Raw genomic sequence first — 19,017 nt, 5'->3', positions numbered from 1 at the left:
TTTTGTCTAAAAGGAATTGCTCTTCATCGTTGGAGGTATCTGAATGTGTAGAGTCAGACAAGCCAGTGAAAAGGACGTAGACTCTTTGGGGATGTCTAGTTTGTGAGATAATTGCTACTACCGATTTCCAATCACCGGGATGTTTGGCAAAGATGTCTAAGCTACTGTGCAATCTCCCCCATTTTTAGGTTTCGACTGGCCGTAGAACTGCACAGCTGTGCTCGCGCAGGCGGAATCTTTTGATCCTACAGTATGGGGCTTTGTCCCGCCTCTCTCTTCCGTTGGCTAGCTCCATAAATGGAGGCTAGCCATTAGAAGAGATTGGTTGTCAATCACTCTTTCCCCGTCACAGCGCGATTCGGGGGCATTTCCGTGTCTTTTTTAAAGTCCCGTCCCCCCATACCCTCCCTCTCGCCGAGGAGTTATTGTGCTGTTGTTGTGCCTTGTTTATCCCCCTCCCTCCCGTTGTCCATGCCTTCCCCAGGAGTTAATATAAATGAATTGGACGTGGAGGCCGGCTGACAATGGTTAGCGCCGTGGGGGCGCCGGAATTTATGGGGCTCGGCTGCCTTGTTTTTTTTTTTTTTTTAAGTAATTCAAAGGTAAGACCTTTCTTTGCACAGAGAACCTCCGTTCTCTTCTGTCTTCTGGTAGCTGTTTAAATTCCGTCCGCCGTTCTCTGCTCAGGTCTCACATGAACAACCTCCCACACCCGCGAGCTCGTCCTTTCAATCACATGTTATCACAGCACTTTACATAGAATCAGTTACGTTACACATTTCAGGAACACATTTCTTTTTGTTCTAGTGAATAGGGTTATCTCTTCACACGGGGGAAGGGATACACCTGGCTATATTCCAACAGTCACACAGGCGACTAGTCGTTAAAGCTATAACTCTAAACACAGGGAGGGGATACACATGGATACAATCTAAAAATCACATAGGATACTAGTCATTAGAGTTTTCTTCTATCTACGCAGGAGGGATATGACTGGAAACACTCTAAGGGTCACATAGGGGTGGTAGAGAGTACAAAGGTCCACTGCAAACACTAGTGATAAGAGTCAACTACATACACATAGGAGGGATATGACTGGTTAAACTCTAAGAGACGCATAGGGGTGGTATATGGTGTAAGGACTTGAGCGAATACCAAAGCTTAGCATTATTGCAATCGGTCAAAGATGCAGTCACAGCATAGAGGAAGGGTGGGTGGGATGCAGGGTATGGAGGGAAGGGCTAGTCCAACGAAAAACTGTCCGAAAACAGCAGCAAAGTGTCATTCAGGATAGCACGCAAGTCAAGAAGTCCAGGAGAGAAGGTGGGAGCCCAGGATTGAGATGGAGGCCAGCTGCAGGCGCATCGCCATCTTGGAGAGCTTGCGACCATCAGAGTTCACCAGAGGCACTATCCTCACAGAGTACCGGACACAGCCACAGGCAGCAGAAGGTGGTGGACCGGTTCGGGAGACCTGTGCCCAACAGAAGTAGTCGATGGCGCTGCGGGGCGCGAGGGCCAGGGTCTCCTCGAGCAAGGCCCCCCCTCGGAAGTTGCTTTACCGAACGCTGTTCGGGGCTGGAGGCAGGTATTGCTGGGCCCAGTCGGCAAAGTTGATGGAGCAAGGACCCACCCTGGGGGACAGCCTGGAATCAGGCGGAGAGATCGGGGCTAGACCAGAGGCAGGGGCGAGCCAGAGGAAGCGGTGAGCCAGAGGAAGTGGCGATCAGCATTCTAAAGTCGCCGCCGGCCGCCATCTTCAAGTCAGGCAGGCGCTGGGATGATTCCCCGGTGAGTGTCGCCGTCCCGGTAGGGCTAGATGGTGCCATCTCCCATCAGCAGCCGCCGCTACAGTCAGCGAGAGTCTGGCCAGGCCGGGGGAGCGCAGGTCTCAATCCTACCTCCCAACGGCGGCCGTCCTCTCCTTACCCTCATCCGGAGATCGGACCTGTCCGCCTATCTAGGGGCATTCGCCGATGCTCCACAGAAGCCCCACTCGCTCCGCTTCACGTGGGGAAAAAGGTGCGCACCAAAGAAGGGCCGTAGCAGCCCAGAGCCGGGCTTGAGCAGCTCGTGACCCGGGAGCCGAGACGATCCACGTCCGCTCGGCTCCCGGCTCCTCCTCCTGGATCATCGGCTCCCGGCTCCTCCTCCTGGACATCTCCTAATATTTTTATACACAACACGGTAGCACAGCTGCAGGTTTCCACACAGTAGTTCTTATCATATAAACCGTGTCTTGCCCCCTTGGAAGGCACAGAGGAGAATTCCAGCATTGAGACTGGTCCTGAAATGGCGGCAGCAGTCTTGCATAAACTGAGTTTACACCTATGATGCAGACCTTCTAACTACACACACCACGTATGGGGTCTGGTGCTCATCCCAGAGATCACTGATATATCCCTGTGCTCACACAGTGAGGGCAGGCATAGCTAGATATATTAGTTTATTTATTTATAAAGCGCAACATTCATCCAAATTAGTTGCCATGGTCATGTTGTTTACTGTTTACAGCCTGCTAGTAATGTTGATTACGTTGCTTAATTATTTTTGTTTACTTATCGCGGCACACTTGCCGCAAAATAGACTATGCTGGTTTCAGCAAATATATTGTAAACTTCCTTTGTTTCTTTCTGTGTTTCTATGGACTATGGAGTGAGAAACAAAAGTTGTTGAACTGTATCCACGGTTTCCTTGGGGCTAGAGGTTCATGTTCTAGGTTTGCCGCCCTCTACTCTGGAAGGTTAGGAGTCAGGTGAGACACTACGAGCTAGTTTGATTTAGGCCTACAGGTACTAATGTGGTAAAGAGACTCACTCACTACATTCTGATGTATTTTTCTCTGAAGGCACATTTCTGCTTCCAATCAGAATCCCTGAAACCGCTGCAGATCTTCCACAAAACATTTGATTCTCATATCAGTTTTAAGTTTATTACTCCTATGATTTTGCCCCCTAAAGTTAGTGCTTTTTTATCTATTAATGTGAGAGTTTGATCAATAGTTTAAGAAAAAATGTTGACCCCCACCGTGTAGGTCTGTGTTGAAGGCAGCCTATGGTTGAAACCAGCTGGGTGCTGCATTTGGTTGACTTTTGGGTGGAAGATCCTCTCCAGCGAAGGCACTTCAAAATTTAAATGCTCAAATAATTGTGTTGTTGGCTACCTATGATACAAAATATCTCAGTACATCCACCAACAAGACCGCGAAGGAACCATTAGCTGGAGGCCGAAAATTCTGCTCGTATCACAGATCAAACCTAAAAGCAGATAAGCGTTTCAGTGCCTCAGCTTTTAAAATTAATCACCACACAAGCGAAGACAACATGCTACCATGTCCGCCTCCTTAAAAAAAAAAAAAAAAAAAAAAGCATACAAGACTTAATTGATTTTACTCAATAACTGGTATTCCTCTGTTCCGGCAAGTAAGTCCACAGACCGGGTGTATTCACCATAGGGAATCTTTCACAAAGCACTTAAACCTCACATTACAAGAAGTTGTCCTCTTCTTCCTCAAGGAAATGGTAGCGCTCCTGGGAGACTCTGTAACACTGATAAAAATATAGGTGATGCATATTCCACAAACAATTGGTTGCTGTATTATGGCTTGCTCCAATGTCCATTCATGATTATGCAAGCACTGTTTTATAGGAAGTAAATATGTCCAATTCCTATAGTGCCGACATTAATATGTATTGTTGAGTTCATCATTTGTGGTCTCATGTCCTATTTGTGTGCAATCAGCTATGTCCAAATTTAGCATGATCCATCACATTTTCCCAAGTCCACTAACCGGTGTTTTGCACTGTTCAGTGGCTCACAGGCCTATGGCTTTTTCAAAGCTCATGTAGTTCTAAGTATGGAAAAGAGGGATAAGTAGGCATCACCTATATTTTAAAAGTTGTTCCAAACTAGGTGTCAGGGCTCTAGATTAATTATTATTATTATTATTATTAGATAGATTAATAATTTAGATTGCATGCATATCCACACTGTAAGCTAGAAATATTTCCTTTATAATTGGGTACTAAGTCAGTGTTGATTTTTGGCCAAATTGCCATTCTCATCCTCATTCTGTGACACTGATCCCTGAAGCTGGTTTCTTCCCCTTCGTTGGAGCCAATTTGAGATCCTAAAAAGGTGAAGCCAGAAATTAACACTCCTGCAAACACTTCTAGGCTAAAGCTGTTCAACATCCCATGATGGATATTTGCAGGATGGCCCTGCAGTCCTCAGGGTTATTCCACAAGGATGGGGCCCAATCCTACAAGTTTGGTGACTCTGACAGTTCTGACTCTGCACCACCAGGGGCTCTGGCCTTGGTACTTCTTCTGAGGAAGCACTTGCCTGCTAATATGCTTGTCTGTTGCCTTAGAACCATTGAGGACACCGTCGCTGCCACCACCATCCTAAAAAATTTTTTGGGGCCTCCTCCACCCTCAAAGTCAGCTAGAGGACATCTTTGGTACAGACTCTGAAGTCTATTACGTCTGTGTTGCTGAAAGCAGCAGAGGCACTATAAATACCTTTGCCTATTACTGAAGCAAAGTCCAACAGCTTGATGAAAATCCTACAGCTGTGTTTGGCAGCTCTGGAACCCTGCTGGTGTTTATTGAAGTGCTTTCTCTGTTTTCACTACAGTTAATAGATCACATGTCAAAGTGCAAGTCTCCCTCTGATGCAAAGTTCATCCATCACTGGAGAGTTTGATGAGAGTCTAGGGAAAGAAAAGTATGTGTATGGCACTGTAGTTCTATGCACTGCCAGTGCAACGTATTTGCTTGCACAGTACATCCAGGTCTAAGGTAAATTTGTTAATATGGGTAGTGAAGAACATGCTATCCTTATTGTAATATCCTTGTGTAAATCTCTGTGCCAGTGCCTGGAACATTAAGTGCCCTCTGTTTTTGTGTCCTACAGTACCCTCTGACTGGTTTCTTGGGGTGCCTACAAGAATAGTTAAGTCACAGAGACTGGTCGTGCATGCTCACCAATCCCTCGCATTTCGAGGGTTCTGCAGAGGTTGAGAGGATCCTGCACAACTGATCCTTAACGTCCCAGACTGCAAAAGAAAGAATTGGTCCACTGATCTGTGAAAACTGTGATTCAAACCACTAGTTCTTCCCACATAAGATAGACCTGTTGTCACAACCTGATGGCTGGTTTGTCCACCCCAATCCTAGGACACTTCAACTGCAAGCATGGAGATTTGGTGGTAAACAACATTTTGTTTGTCACTGGGAGTGGCGGGCATCAATCCATGTAGGGCGCTGGCCCAAATCTGTTGTCTAATGCGCGTCTGTGGGTTTGAGCTCTTTCAAGTCCCATCTGTCTGATGTGTGTACTCTTCACTTTCCCTCGCTCAACAGTGCTTGGCGGTTAGGTGGAGGTTTATTTGACTGCCTCTTTTGCCTTTTTGTACTGAGATGAATCCTTCCTTATGGTCTCACCCTTCAAACCAATGCACAGTTGCTCAATTCATTTGTTTACTTTGAAGACTGTAGTCTTGGTGGCATTAGCATGTAGCAGTGACATATTATTGCTCCAGCCACCTATAAAGTCAAAGAGTCTTGTATAGCGCAGCATATCACCGTTGGGTCTCAAGGCACTTGCAGACAGATCGACACACCTGGGTTCTAATATCGCATCAATTGGGGAACAACAATGTTTTTAATTCTCTGCGGAATCGCAGATTATCTGGAATGGACGAGATGTATGACGAAAGCTTGTTCCAGAAGTAGGGGGTAAGATGGGAAAAGGTAGGGCCACCGTTACGCACAGTGCGCACCCGTAAAGGAATTAAAAGAAGTTTAGATTTTGATCTCCGGGTTCTGGCTGGCTGATATTTTTGCAGTTTTTTTTCCTAGATAACCAGGGCCTGTGTCCTAGATGCCTTTATGTGTGAGGCAGAGAATTTTGTATTGTCCTCTCAGCCTAATTGGCAGCCAATGAATGGAGGGTTTTTAAGTTGGGGCAGGACGGCGATCCTGAAGGTAGGTCCAGAATTAATCTGGCCCCTGTGTTCTGCAGAGTCTGTAGTTTGGAGAGGAGGTCTTCGTTGATAGAGGCCAGTAAGGCATTACCGTAGTCCATTTGACTAACGATTAGGCCCTGTATGAGTGGCTTCCGGGTTTCAATTGGTAGCCATTTGAAGATCTTCAGTAATTTCCGTAGAATGCCATAGCAGGTGCCCAATACAGGGTTAACATGCGCTCTCATCGAGAGCTTGTTGTCGAGGGTGATTCCCAAGTTGCAGATGGTTTGTTTTGGTGAGGGACAGGGGCCCAGTGTCTGGGGCCACCAGTCACTAGACCAGTGATCTTCGGCCCTGCCGAACAGAATGATCTCGGTTTTGCTGTTATTTAACTGTAATTTATTTTGACCCATCCAGTTGTCAATGTGGGTCATGCAGTTCTTGAACCGGATCATAGTATCTGCAGGGTCCTGGCCAAAGGTAATCCGCAACTGGTATCATCGGCATACAATACTGCCTCGAAACCGTAAGACCTGCTTATCTTAGCCAGGGCGGAGGGGGGGGAGGTGTGACATATAGATTGAAGAGCATAGGGCTCAAGATAGACTCCTGCGGTATTCCAATACGTACTGACCTACTGCACGCAGCCATCGAGCCTAGATGCACAGTAGTGAATCAGACTTTTAGATAGTTGTGAACCAGTCCAGGGCCTTCCCTTGGACCCCCCATCTTCCAGAGCCGCTGTAACAAAATGCCATGGGAGATGGTGTCAAAAGTGGCCGACAGGTCCAAAAGAACCAGAATAGCCGATTGTTTTTTTTTATCGAAGGCACACCTGATGTTGTCTACCATTTCTACTACTGCCGTTTCGGTACTATGCGCCGCTCGGAACCCTGATTGAGAACAGTCAAGGAGTCTATGACTTTCTAGATGGCTGGTGAGTTGTTTGTTTACCAGGGCTTCGAGGGCTTTCCCGAAATAAGGCAGCAGCGAGATGGGGCGGTAATTTGCTAATTCACTGGCATCTAGGGTGGGCTTCTTGAGGATGGGCCTAACTTGCGCTTTCTTCCAGCTTCCGGGTATAACTGCTTGGTCCAGGGAGAGATTAAAAATCTGTTAACCTCGGTATCAGCAGGGGTGCTAATTTCCTAAACATCTGGGGAGGAAGGGGATCTATAGGGGAACTGGATTTAATCTTGACCATGACTTATGATACCTGATCACAAGTTACTGATTGAAATTTAGTCAATGGAGGTATCAATAGATGGCTGCTCCGGAATAACTGCACATAAGTCCCTTTATCTGGCGGGAAGAATCTATAAATAGCCTTAATTTTCTCATCAAAGAAAAAGGATGTTCTGTCGACCCAATCTTGTGTAGGGACTACGGAGGATTGAATAGCTTCAGGGGTGTTGAACTCTTTCAAGATTTTGTGTAGCTCTTTGCTCGAGTTGGCTGCATTCTCAATCCTCCTTGCTAAATACAGCTTTTTTTGCCTTTTTGATGTTATTTAAATATGAACTATGACTTTCTCTATATTTAACTTGGTCACTGGCTGTTTTTGTTTTTCTCCAGAGACGCTCAGCCGTCCTGTTGGACAGTTTCTCAATTGTTCTGTGGTGAACAAGGGAGAAGGTTTGCTCTTGACCTTGACTCTTGAAACAGGCGCTATTGTGTTGAGGGTCGCTGTTCTAGCCTGTTCAAAGTCCATGATTGCTTCCTCAACCTATCCCTGCCAGACAAGCTGTTACTTCATATTTGCACATATTAACTACTGAAGGTCCTGTCTCCCTTCCACAGGGGTCACTCCGTTTTCCATCTTTCTTTGTTCTCACTCTCCAAGTAGGAAAAGTGATAAGAGAGACTGGACTCCAGCATGCTGTGCATTACTTAATCGATCACACAAGACCCTGGTCAATTATATATTTTTTGCGATCACCTTGCAAGTCTGTGCCCACAAAAACGTACAGTTTCACAATGGGTGACCCTGTGTATAAGGATATGTTATATCTTGGCCAAGAAAGACCTTCTGTCTTACGATGCGTAATTCACAAGCGCCACAGCAACTTCTACTTCTCTCCGGAGGCGTGTCCCGGTGGCAGATATTTGCATGATGTACACTTGTTCGTCATTACACATCTATGCAGATCATTACTGCCTCTACGCAAACACAATGTGATGGATTTGTATTATGGCTTTGTTGCATGCCTTATTTAGTTAACTTGCACTAATCAGTCCTGCATACAAGAGGGTTTTGCTTTGGGGGTCATTTATATGGTGACAATTCTGCAGACGAATAATTAAAAACAAGTTACTTATCTACTTTCATTAACAATATTTCTGGAGGATATTATATCTTTCTCACCGCCGTTTCAATGTATCCGCATATGCTTCTGCTGTTATTGTCGCTGTAGTTAAAGGATTCTCGGTTCCTCTCCCCGTGTGTTAATTGAGCACAAAAATATTCAGGGAATTGACTGATGCCAGAGCATTGGTCTGCCTGATACATACCCGAATATCACAACTGGGGTGGCTGAATCTGCAACTGGAGTAGTGAGGAATCCAATGGCAGCACTGGAGAGCAGTTGCTAAAGGCAAGAGTTTTGCAGATCCACTCTGGCATCGAGGAGTCTATTCCGCATTCATGTTCTGAAATATCTTTTCTGAAGGTGACCAACTTTCTTTGTACTGTCTGTTTTTCGATGCTTTTGTCTGTGCTTCCCTTTCAGGTGCTGCTGGGCAAACCAGTATCGGCAAAGCCAGTTTGTTTGACGGTTGTGCAGCGTGGATCTGCATGACATGCGTTCACTTTGTCAATGCTGGTTTCCTTTGCTCCCTTTAGCTCTATATACAAACGATCTCCCGTTTATTCTACTCTGGAAGGGGATTGAAGGAGGGAGATAAACATTAAGAGAAATACCCTGAACAAAGCACAGGAAAGTATTTTTTTCACTGGAGCTTCCATTAATTAAGATTTTTGTGGATTAGCAATAAAAACACACAAATTGATGCTGGTAGTTTAACAATTGCTCGTGAGTGGTGGTGACTGGGACGTGGACTTGGGTGGGGAAATGGAAAGCGTTTCTAATAAATATCCATTATTATTTCAGTGCAGTGTGGTGTTTTTGGACGCATTCCACGGCAACCACTACTTACAGTGCTAATGTTTTTGATTGATGTTCATTGTGAAAATGATTATTCTTTTAGGAGGAAAAACCAACCAGCTCCGAAATAGCTCTTCTTGGAATGTGGATTGGTGAAAATGCTATCCCTTGTACACCTGCAGTTGCAAAAATGCGAACCAGATCAAAGTTAAGTGGCGCTAAGTAAGTTTAAAATAGGTTATCCGTCTCTTTACATAATGGTGACACTTGCTTTGCATAGTATGATTGTATGCTCAGCTAGTCAAATGGTCAGTACATGCATCCCCCCGTGTGCTCTGTTGTCCAAAAAAACGAATCTCAGGCACCTATATGGTGAACCAACTGTGCACTACACCTTCCTTTTCTCAGTTGCCCCAAACCCTGGATGCACTCTTCATCGCATAAACACATATCTCCAATACAAGCGCAAAGTCCTCACCTATGCTATGTAGGCCACAGGAGCGGTCTTGCACTCATATGCAAGTCTTCCTGACTCTGCACCTTTAGCAAACCATCAACACCTACGTCATTTGAGCTCCACACCAGCCAATTTTCTCTCAGCATCTCGGACTGCAACCTTCCAACTCTTCCCCGACCCAATAAGAATTTAATTTTCATGTCTGTTTAGTTGTAGCAAGATATGTTTTGTTTGCAAATGACCAATTATATGCATATTTTTCAGACATAAAATTAAGAATACAGATGAAGAACTGATGAAATTAGCTAAACAGTTTGATCAAAATTTGGTAGATGCCATCCACGAACAAGACAGTCCGGACAAGACTCCAATCCTTGCAGGCGGAGAGACTTTCATGAGGAAAGAATCAAGTGGTCAAATTCAAGACGTTGGCCCTTTACAAGGCCCGGTACCAGAAGTCAGTATTGCACTGACTCTTCATCCAGTTCAAACGAGCTCTGGTATTCCTGCTGCAGAGCAATGTCTAAGGATCAGTCAAAAATCTATCGACCAAGAGACTGAAGCAGCCTTTAATGCCCTTTTTGATTCATCGACGCAGAAATGTAGTGGCACATTGAGCCAGTGTCCATCGGATAGTTCCCAGAAAAGTTCACAGGGGAATTCATATTCAACAGAAACTAAAAAAGATATTGTTTTGCTTACCAGAGACAAAATTGTGCATAATGCAGCAATACTAGATATCAGTCCACATTTAGTAACTGTTTTTTCAACTCCGGACCAGATTCAGGTGGCGGAAAGGAAACAACCTGTAGGACTTGACACAGTGATACCAATGGCTACAAATCAAGATGATTTTGATGATTGGGACACTGACTTGCTAGAAGACGATTCTTTTTTAATGCAAATTACTCAAAACCCTGAGGTAATCAAGGCGCCCCAAAACAATATGGCAGTTTCTAAATTGTCTACAAAAAATCGTGTATCTAGTGTGGACACTAAACTCAGTGTCCCACCTAATGGAAAAATGACTCTTTCGTCTAAAGCAAACAACTTTCAACTCATGCATAGCAAATCAGTTAAAGGTACCAGTGTTTCAAATGCTCCAGTATTAAAGCCGGTTCATCGTCCAGATCATCCCAAGGAGGAGTGCAGTTACCTCAAAAACTCAAAATGCTTTAAAAGTGACAGTGTGCATTCATTTGAACCTAGAACCCATAAAGAACCTGCAGTGGTGACTTCTCAAATGTCAATGAAACCTGAAGTTAAGAATGTGAAAGGTACTCAGATAGACTCTTCCAACCAGCAGCCTGATAAACTGCAGATTCCAAATAAGCCCAACAATCCAGTTACCGAGTCAGATACCAGTAACCAGACCTCTGCAAGCTTTCAAACTAAAAATCACCTACCTTCTGATGACTGGAATGATCCAAAGTTTTCTGATGAAATCTTGGATATGTTTTGCGAGTCTGACAGTCTTTTCGAACCAAATGAAGAGGAGGATGATATGTTATACCAAGTATGTGACGACATAGAAAAACTTACCCAGACAGTAGAGCCCAAAAAAGAAAATGAGAAAAATGTGGAAATTGAAAGAGGAAACAAGGTGTCTAACTCTGATTCAAGCAAAGGATTTGTTTTGTCAAAAGCAGAGGAGGCCTATCAGTCAGTGCGCACCAATCCCACTAATAGGAGCACCTTCTCTCTGGTCACCACGTCTAAACTCAATTCCAGTACTTCAAACCAAGTAACTGCAATAAGAAATATCAACTCTACACATCTTAAAGCACCTGTGTCATTCGGTTCCCCTTCCTCGAATAAGCATGGGATTTCGCAGGATTTTGACCAAGTTTGTGGAAGTAAAACTAATCAACTTCAGGTAAAGTTTATCCGATCTAATTCTACGCCTGCCGATGATTTTAAATCTGCCTCACTCGTTAACTTGAAGGAACCCACAAAACCTCTCAGCAACAATATTGACAAAGCTCTTGAAGTACCGTCATTTAAAAAGTTTTCATTTACGAAAATCAAAACCTCACAATTGCCTAACGTTGATCACAATAGCAGCAGGTCAGACAGTGTTTTCCGACCTGAGACCAATCTGCAATGTGGTGAGAGCAAGACTCTATCCGCTATACACGGCAATCTGCCAGTTATTCAACACCAGCCTCTTAAAAGGCAGCTCTCGGAGTCCTTTTTGCAGTCAGCAAAGGGTATGTATCTTTTTATCATGTTTTAAATATTTAACCATCGTATTTCATGGTAACCTTAAGATAAGTAATAGTGAATGTTAGAAATTACTGTATGCATTGTAACAATGAAAGAAAGTAAATCTGATTACATCGAAAATTGTTTATACTTTGGTGTCCTAATTCAATTAATGTCTGTGCTGTACATTTAGTAAAGGAAACGTTTCATGCTCACTATAAAGACAAAAAAAACATACATTTTAATACACTCGAGCCATTAGTTTGGTTTGAGAGGCCAGGATGGAGCACAATGTACCCATAAGTCTTTAGTCCCACATCTTTAGTTAAATATTTCACATTTCATTCAAGTTTTTATAGCAATTGCATTTTGAGACACGTACCTAAACTTGCAGATTTCGGACTGCTCCCTCAGATGATGCATGGAAACTTTTGAAGACCATTGATGGCCAAAATGCTAATGTAGGTGCCTCATTTAAGGGGAATCTTGTGCCGAAAGAGTACACTTGTAGACAATTGCATGCAGTGTATGTTGCAAAATAGGATAGTAAAGAGATGGAGGGAACGTTGGTAGTCACCCTAGGCTAGCAACAAAGCCGAAAGCAAATTGTGCCTGTTAAAGTTCTAGAGTCATTAATTCTGGCTACGTGTCTCAGAGAGGATCCCTGAATCAAAATGATGCATTATTAAATAAAAGCACTCTCTTGAATAAGATATCGAGGGATAGTAAATATTATTAGGGAGGACATTATTGGTGTAGACGCTCTGTGCCCAGCCTATTGATGACTATATTATAACATTAAATATGCTTAAATGATTGCCTTTATTCGGTGATGTATGAGAAAAGGGGGTTTACCCAGAACAAGTCACTGGGACCTGGGTTATAATGATGCTAAGAGGGAAGGGGTCCCAGTTGAAGGAAGGTAATTGTATATAAAATGAGACTAAATACAAAAACAATAAATGTGTCTATAATGTTTTAATCACATTATAGAACAAACCAAGGATATAGTATCCAACATTTTCATTTTGTAGAGGTTGAATAGTGCCCCTGGGGGTAAGGAGGAAGTGATATAGTGAGGGTAGTGCAGGTAGGGAATAGTGACAATAAAAACAGATGTATATCTGAAATATCCACAATTCAATTCTGAATATACATAAAACGGTCAATGATCAGAACAGAAAGTAATTCATAGAACACATGCCCCACAGTACATGGTATGAAAGAATAGGGGGTGGGGGGCTGTGATTGAACAGGGACTTGTCGACGTTTCGACCCCAGACAGAGCAGGATTCAGTGGAGTCCTTGCGGCGGGGTCTTCATCAGGACAAAGGGGGACTAGCAACCTATTAAATGGGTGCCTTATGTCAGATAATCAAAATCAGGGAAATCCGCGTCTATGCGGCAACCTCGCATAGACGCCCGTCTCATCGCAGAACGTGCACGATATCCGACAAATGCGGAGTTTCGTGCTTCCCACGGGGACGTTTTCTACATTTTGAATAATACCCGATACGTCGAGTGAATCCCACTGTCCAGTGTCCCCGGGTCAATCTTCTAATCTTGCCATATCGCCATTACTTACAAGTCAACTGACACATCGGTCTATCCGCGGATTTCCCTGATTTTGATTATCTGACATAAGGCACCGATTTAATAGGTTACTAGTTCCCCTTTGTCCTGATGAACAACCCGCCGCAAGGACTCCACTGAATCCTGCTCTGTCTGGGGTCGAAACGTCGACAAGTCCCTGTTCAATCACAGCCCCCCAACCCCTATTCTTTCATACCATGTACTGTGGGGCATGTGTTCTATGAATTACTTTCTGTTCTGATCATTGACCGTTTTATGTATATTCAGAATTGAATTGTGGATATTTCAGATATACATCTGTTTTTATTGTCACTATTCCCTACCTGCACTACCCTCACTATATCACTTCCTCCTTACCCCCAGGGGCACTATTCAACCTCTACAAATTGTTTATTCGGTGATGGTCACTTGCTTATAAAGGTGGAAGGCCTAATTAACAGTCATTTGTGCATGTGAATTGAACTTGGATGCATAAATATATTGACTCACATTAACTTTTGAAGTTCACAAAACGTAGATGTGCACACACAAAGGGATTAATTCGTAAGAATAATGTCCACTATGGTGAAATAGCATTCATGATTTAAATCAAATTTCGGTGGGGTTGCAGAGAGAGGTGCTTATGTACAGGAAACAAAAGTTCAATTGCTTTAAAATAATAGGCATTTTCACATTCACGTTGGCACACTTGCTGCAACTGCACATGCAGAACTCTCTCTAGAAATATGCGACTATTGTTGTTCAAGTGAAACGCCATGCACCACGATCTAGGCCCTGGCTGATTTATAAGGATTGAGCACCATGAATTTTGTTTTAATGATGTTGAGTTCAAGGCCTTGTGTGCTGCAAAAATGTAGTAAACGATCTGCAATTGCCTACAACCCATGCAGAGTTTTAGATATTAGTAACATCATCTGCAAAAAGCAGGGTGGCAATTTTATGGGGCCCAACTTAGGTGTATTGTATCCTGGGAAATAGAGTTCCTGAACTAAGTCATTAATGTAGAGTGTGAACAGAGTAGGGGCCAGCACCCAGCCCTGATGAACACCAGATTCAATGTTAAAAGGGTCATTGAGCTCGCCATAATTGCCATATCTAACCCTGGCCATGTTATGCGTGTGTACCCCGATTAGAACATGCAGAAGGTTGTTGGGGAAACCCAGCTCCTTCAGAAGTCCCCCACAGCTTACCTCTAGTGATGGAATTGAAAGTTAATCTTAAATTGACAAAGACCACCTATAAGTGGCCTTTGTCAAGCTGTTTTTCAGTAGCGGCCACAAAAGCGTAAAATTTGGTCCACCGTGCTGACCTTGTTCTAAAGCATGCCTGGAATTCCGAGAGAATGTAGTTGTACATGGTCCAGTCCGATAGCTGCCCCAGAATGATATGGGAAAAAAGTTTGTGGGAGGAGTTAATAAGGCTTATGGGCCTGTAGTTCCCTGGATCATCTTTACTGCCTTTTTGTGGATAGGTAAAATCACAGCGGTTTGCCAAGACTGTGCAATAGGGCTACCTTCCAACAAGGAGCGGAAGAGCTGCTGCAAATATGAGGCCCAAATCAAAGGTTTGTCCTTAAATGACTCCTCAGGGAAACATTTGGGACCTGGGACTTTGTGTGGGAAGAGCCATAATTGCCTCCACAATATCCTTATTCTCAAAGGTCAGAGGGGGGCTGCCGGCACAAGGACAGGGAGTCACAATTTTTATTTCTCTATTCCCACAGATGAATTTGGCTGCATAGATGTTTGAGAAATGATCTACCCAAGACTGTGGTTGAAGGTTGTAATCAACACTGGTTACCTTGAGCCACTATCCCCCAGAATGACTTGGTATCACCTGTCCTAGTTGCTGCAACCAGGTCCTTCCACAGCTCATGTTCCCAGTCCAGATTAGTCCAGGCCTAGAAATGTTGCGTAAGCAGGTATGTTCTCATTCAGCATTGTAGTGAGAGAGTGGGGTTGGGGTGGAAAATGAAGAGGCCGATTTGTATTAGTTTATAGAAGAATTTGAAGGTTGTAGTTGAAACATTTTATTCTGTTGACTGAGGGAGGAAGATGGATTAAATATTGAGTTATTCGGGCTGTAATGGAGAACTAGCTGCAGGTGGTTCATTACATATATTAGTAGACTGTTTCCAAGATGGTTGACTTGAACACAAACAATGGGACTAATTAACTTTGAGGAGTAATTTTACTCTATTTGGATCTTCGAATCCTCAGATGATAATGAATTTGATTGCTCAGGGAACCATTTTTTTCTGCCCGTGCCTGAAAGCTTGAAGGATAAGAGGATCTGTGCAATCGGATTGGTTGCAGCAACAGAAAATATTGTTGGCAGATAATGTCTGTTGCCCACCCCTCCCCCCAAAAATTGGTTAAAATAAAAAGTTTTTCTTCTGTGATTTGTGAGTCCGAATTTCCGTTCACAGATTAATGGGTAGATCCAAAGGCTGGATGCTGTAGATCCAAAGGCTCAGTGGCACGAGGAATAATGCTGGGATGTCCGTGAGGCCCGCTTAGCACCAAAATCACAATGTCCTCCGTTAAAGGCAGTAGCCGACTTGGCCTGCACTCAGAGCATGTTATGCACCCTAAAAAGCCACAGGGTCTGGCACATTACGGGACGAAGGGGCTTGGGTTTAAAGAAGGTAGAATTTCTCTTTTACAAATAGTTCATTGCATGCTGTGGTTATGAAATAAAATCCCTGAAATAGTTTTGCCTACTTACACAAACCTATAACTGGCTCCATCATCATAAAAACCATAACTTGCTCCCTAAATGCTCGTGACCTCGCAATATTCATAGCAATAAATCACAGTACTTAACACAAGATAATGACCGTATCCAAACAAAGAAATGATACGGTATCCATAGTGACGACATTGATAATGACCGTGGTAAGGTAATTGTGATGTCATTAGTGCTGTAAATTAAGTAATTTATGATCGGTCCTGCCTCATAATCTTTGTGGTCACGATTAGTCCAAACTGCGGGGCAATTGATTCTGTTTTAAGTTCACTTGCACTTTCCATCGAGAAGGCCTTTTTTGTTTTCCAATATCGGGGCACTGTATGACAGATCTGCACAAAATGTGGACCCCAGTTATCTTTTTTTGCTACGGTTCAGAATGCAATGTTTTGTGCATCTTTAGAGGGTAGGAAGTGGAGGTGAATGTGATTTCAGCAATGAAGCATTTCTGTTTTAGCTCCAATATTTACGTCTGCTACCCGCTACAGTGAAAAAGTATGCTGGACTTGGCATGAAGCTAAAACTTTGCTCAGCCTAGTGTTTTTTTGTCCAGTTTAAATCCATTCAATAGTTTATAAGAAATTTGTGCTATGAAAAGGTGTCAGCACACTTTGAAGGTTTAAATTCTGTAGTCAGCTTGACAGTCAATTTACGAATTTTGATCCAAACATCATACACTTAAAAAAATCTGACTGGACAAGGGATCATTTTCCCTTTTTTCCTTTTCGTCTTGATGTATAATGGCCAAGGCCATCAAAGTACTTCAACTCCATATACTCTTTAAGGAGACTGATTGATTTTTTTGTGGCATTGTACTCTCTTAATTATTTTTAATCTTCACGAGGTCTTTTGCTAGTAAAGCAGCAGTCCTTGTTAATTCTGGAATGTCATATTGAGATGTCATCTTTAATATTATGTGACGTCATAAGCTTTTTAAAAATTAGGTATTATGGTTGTATAGTTAATAACAGGTGATTTTCAGAGGTGTTAATTGTAACCATAACGTTTGTTCAACTGATTTTTATTTTTTTATGGAATTTACTCTTTACAAAAACATAGGTCATTATATAATCTTAAGATGACATAACTGCAAGGCCACGTGGCCATATCAAGCATGCATTTAGCCATGTCCTTTGGTCAGTGGCTGTAGTCTTGTATGGCAGGAATTGAAATTCGACCATTTTGTCCATGCTCTTTACCCTCACTACCTGTAGGCCTAGTATGCAGCCATGTTTTTCTTTCTTTGCCAGCAGTGAATGATATTTGACATTGCCTTGCAAGTACGGGGAACAGGATTGATCCTCTGTGCTATTCAAAGGTACAATATTACTAGGCATTTGAATTTTGCAGACCAGGACTTAACATTTGCTGGCATTTTGTTAGCTGCCCTTTGTGTGAAATTGCTACTTATAAATTTGCATTTTTCCTAAGCTGGACAAAAGCAACCCTGTTGGTTTTCACATAGTTTATGTTGCTCCCAAAGCTTGATACTTCTGTTTAATAAAGAGTGTCTTGGGCTTCTATGTTTTGGGAATTCTGCACTCTGCCACTAATGGTGTCTGTATTTGTTATTCAAAAGAGAATTTGAAGAACCCTGTCTGACCCAACCGATTTCTTAAAGGCTGACTGCACAAATGAGCATTTCTTGACTGCCAATCATATTCTGAGCTCCTATCCAAATTTTCAGCTCTGTAGCCGCAAGTGTTAAAATGTCTAATTGTTTGTGCATTTATGTTTTCTAGAAAAGCACGTGTTACAGCAACTCAAACATGCCATGAAGAAAACTGTACCTGTTTGTGCATGCTAAATGTAAAGTTTATCTGTCAAACAGGTTTTCTATCCGTGCTTCCTAAACTTTAACTTCTGTATAAAAAATGATAAAAGTAAGGCCTTCTAACTCATCCGTCCTCCTTCTGCATGCAACTTTATAGGGTCAACTTTTTGGTTAGTTTACATATTTTTACTAAAAGTTTTGTGCAGAGTGATCAAATATGACCAACATTATTGGTGAAACACCAAACCTTGTTACCGATTCAAGCTGTCACTGAATCTACATGACTTCTTAATATTTTATAGTTTTATCTTATGTACTAGTGTAATAATACAGTAGGCTACACCAATGAAAGAAATACCCGGAAATATTAAGCATCTTGTAAAGTTTTTTTGTGTCTATGGTGAAATTTGTTTTATTTTTCATAGTGCTTACTGCCGAAGAAAGAAGTCAAAAGTGTTCTCAAGAAGAAATTGAGAGAAAGAAGCGAGAAGCGCTGGAAAGGCGAAAGAAGCGAACACTGTCACAATTAAAGCATACCTGATATTTTTGTTATTTTACTTTCAGAGTGACTAATTTTTATATAAACAAAATTATATTGACTGTTATGTCTGAGACCTTGCACCTTGGTCTGAATTATTCATGCTTTCTCTGTGAGAAATTCAGTTGAAACAAAGCACTAATAATTGTATCTAGTTTTAGAAATGAGCGTTTGTGTGTAAACGCTCCTTCCTGTGAAGTGAGTGCTATTAACTTAACCATACTTTAGAACAGTTTGGAGAGAGTATGAGCACCCTGGTTCCAGAGAATCACAGCATATTTTCGAGGTGCTGTTCTTTGAAAGTGATTTTTCATGCTCCTCCATTAAAAAATCAAGCTTAAAGAAAAATTTTGATTTTTTTCCCCCTGAAAATACGTGTTTCCCCATCTAAGTAATAAAAATATAAACGTTGCAATTTGAACGTCTCTGCTGTTGTGTAGAAATGATATTGTGAAGCCTGACTTTCTTGTGCATTTTGTTTCAAAATGCTAAGAGTACATCTCTTTTAGGGGGCAGTGCCGTACTTGTTGTTTTCTATCACCAGTGTTTGTACGGGTGTGTACGGGAATATTTAATCCACATATATTATTGCTCTGTGAAATAGTAGCACAAGTGTACGTTGTGTCAA

The 19,017-nt window shown here is 42.6% G+C and overlaps 1 protein-coding gene across 2 annotated transcripts in view; it reads left to right on the top strand.

Annotated features, from left to right (window-relative positions):
- The window catches only part of ETAA1 (ETAA1 activator of ATR kinase), a 90,468-nt gene extending 71,654 nt beyond the window's left edge, over nt 1-18,814 (top strand). The window contains exons 4-6 of one of the 2 annotated variants that reach the window (XM_086927586.1): nt 9,178-9,296; nt 9,796-11,741; nt 18,277-18,814. In XM_086927586.1, coding sequence (XP_086783712.1) covers nt 9,178-9,296; nt 9,796-11,741; nt 18,277-18,392 — 2,181 coding nt within the window. In that variant the 3' untranslated portion in view covers nt 18,393-18,814. Of the gene's footprint in view, nt 1-9,177; nt 9,297-9,795; nt 11,742-15,052; nt 15,251-18,276 lie in introns of those variants that run through there. The other variant, XM_086927587.1, reaches the window with a different exon arrangement.
- The last annotated feature ends 203 nt before the right edge of the window (nt 18,815-19,017 follow it).

Source organism: Lissotriton vulgaris, chromosome 6 (genome assembly GCF_964263255.1).
Source record: "Lissotriton vulgaris chromosome 6, aLisVul1.2, whole genome shotgun sequence".
Classification (NCBI taxonomy): domain Eukaryota; kingdom Metazoa; phylum Chordata; class Amphibia; order Caudata; family Salamandridae; genus Lissotriton; species Lissotriton vulgaris.
The sequence above is the reverse complement of the archived record's forward strand: the minus strand, read 5'-3'. Positions and strand labels throughout refer to the sequence as shown.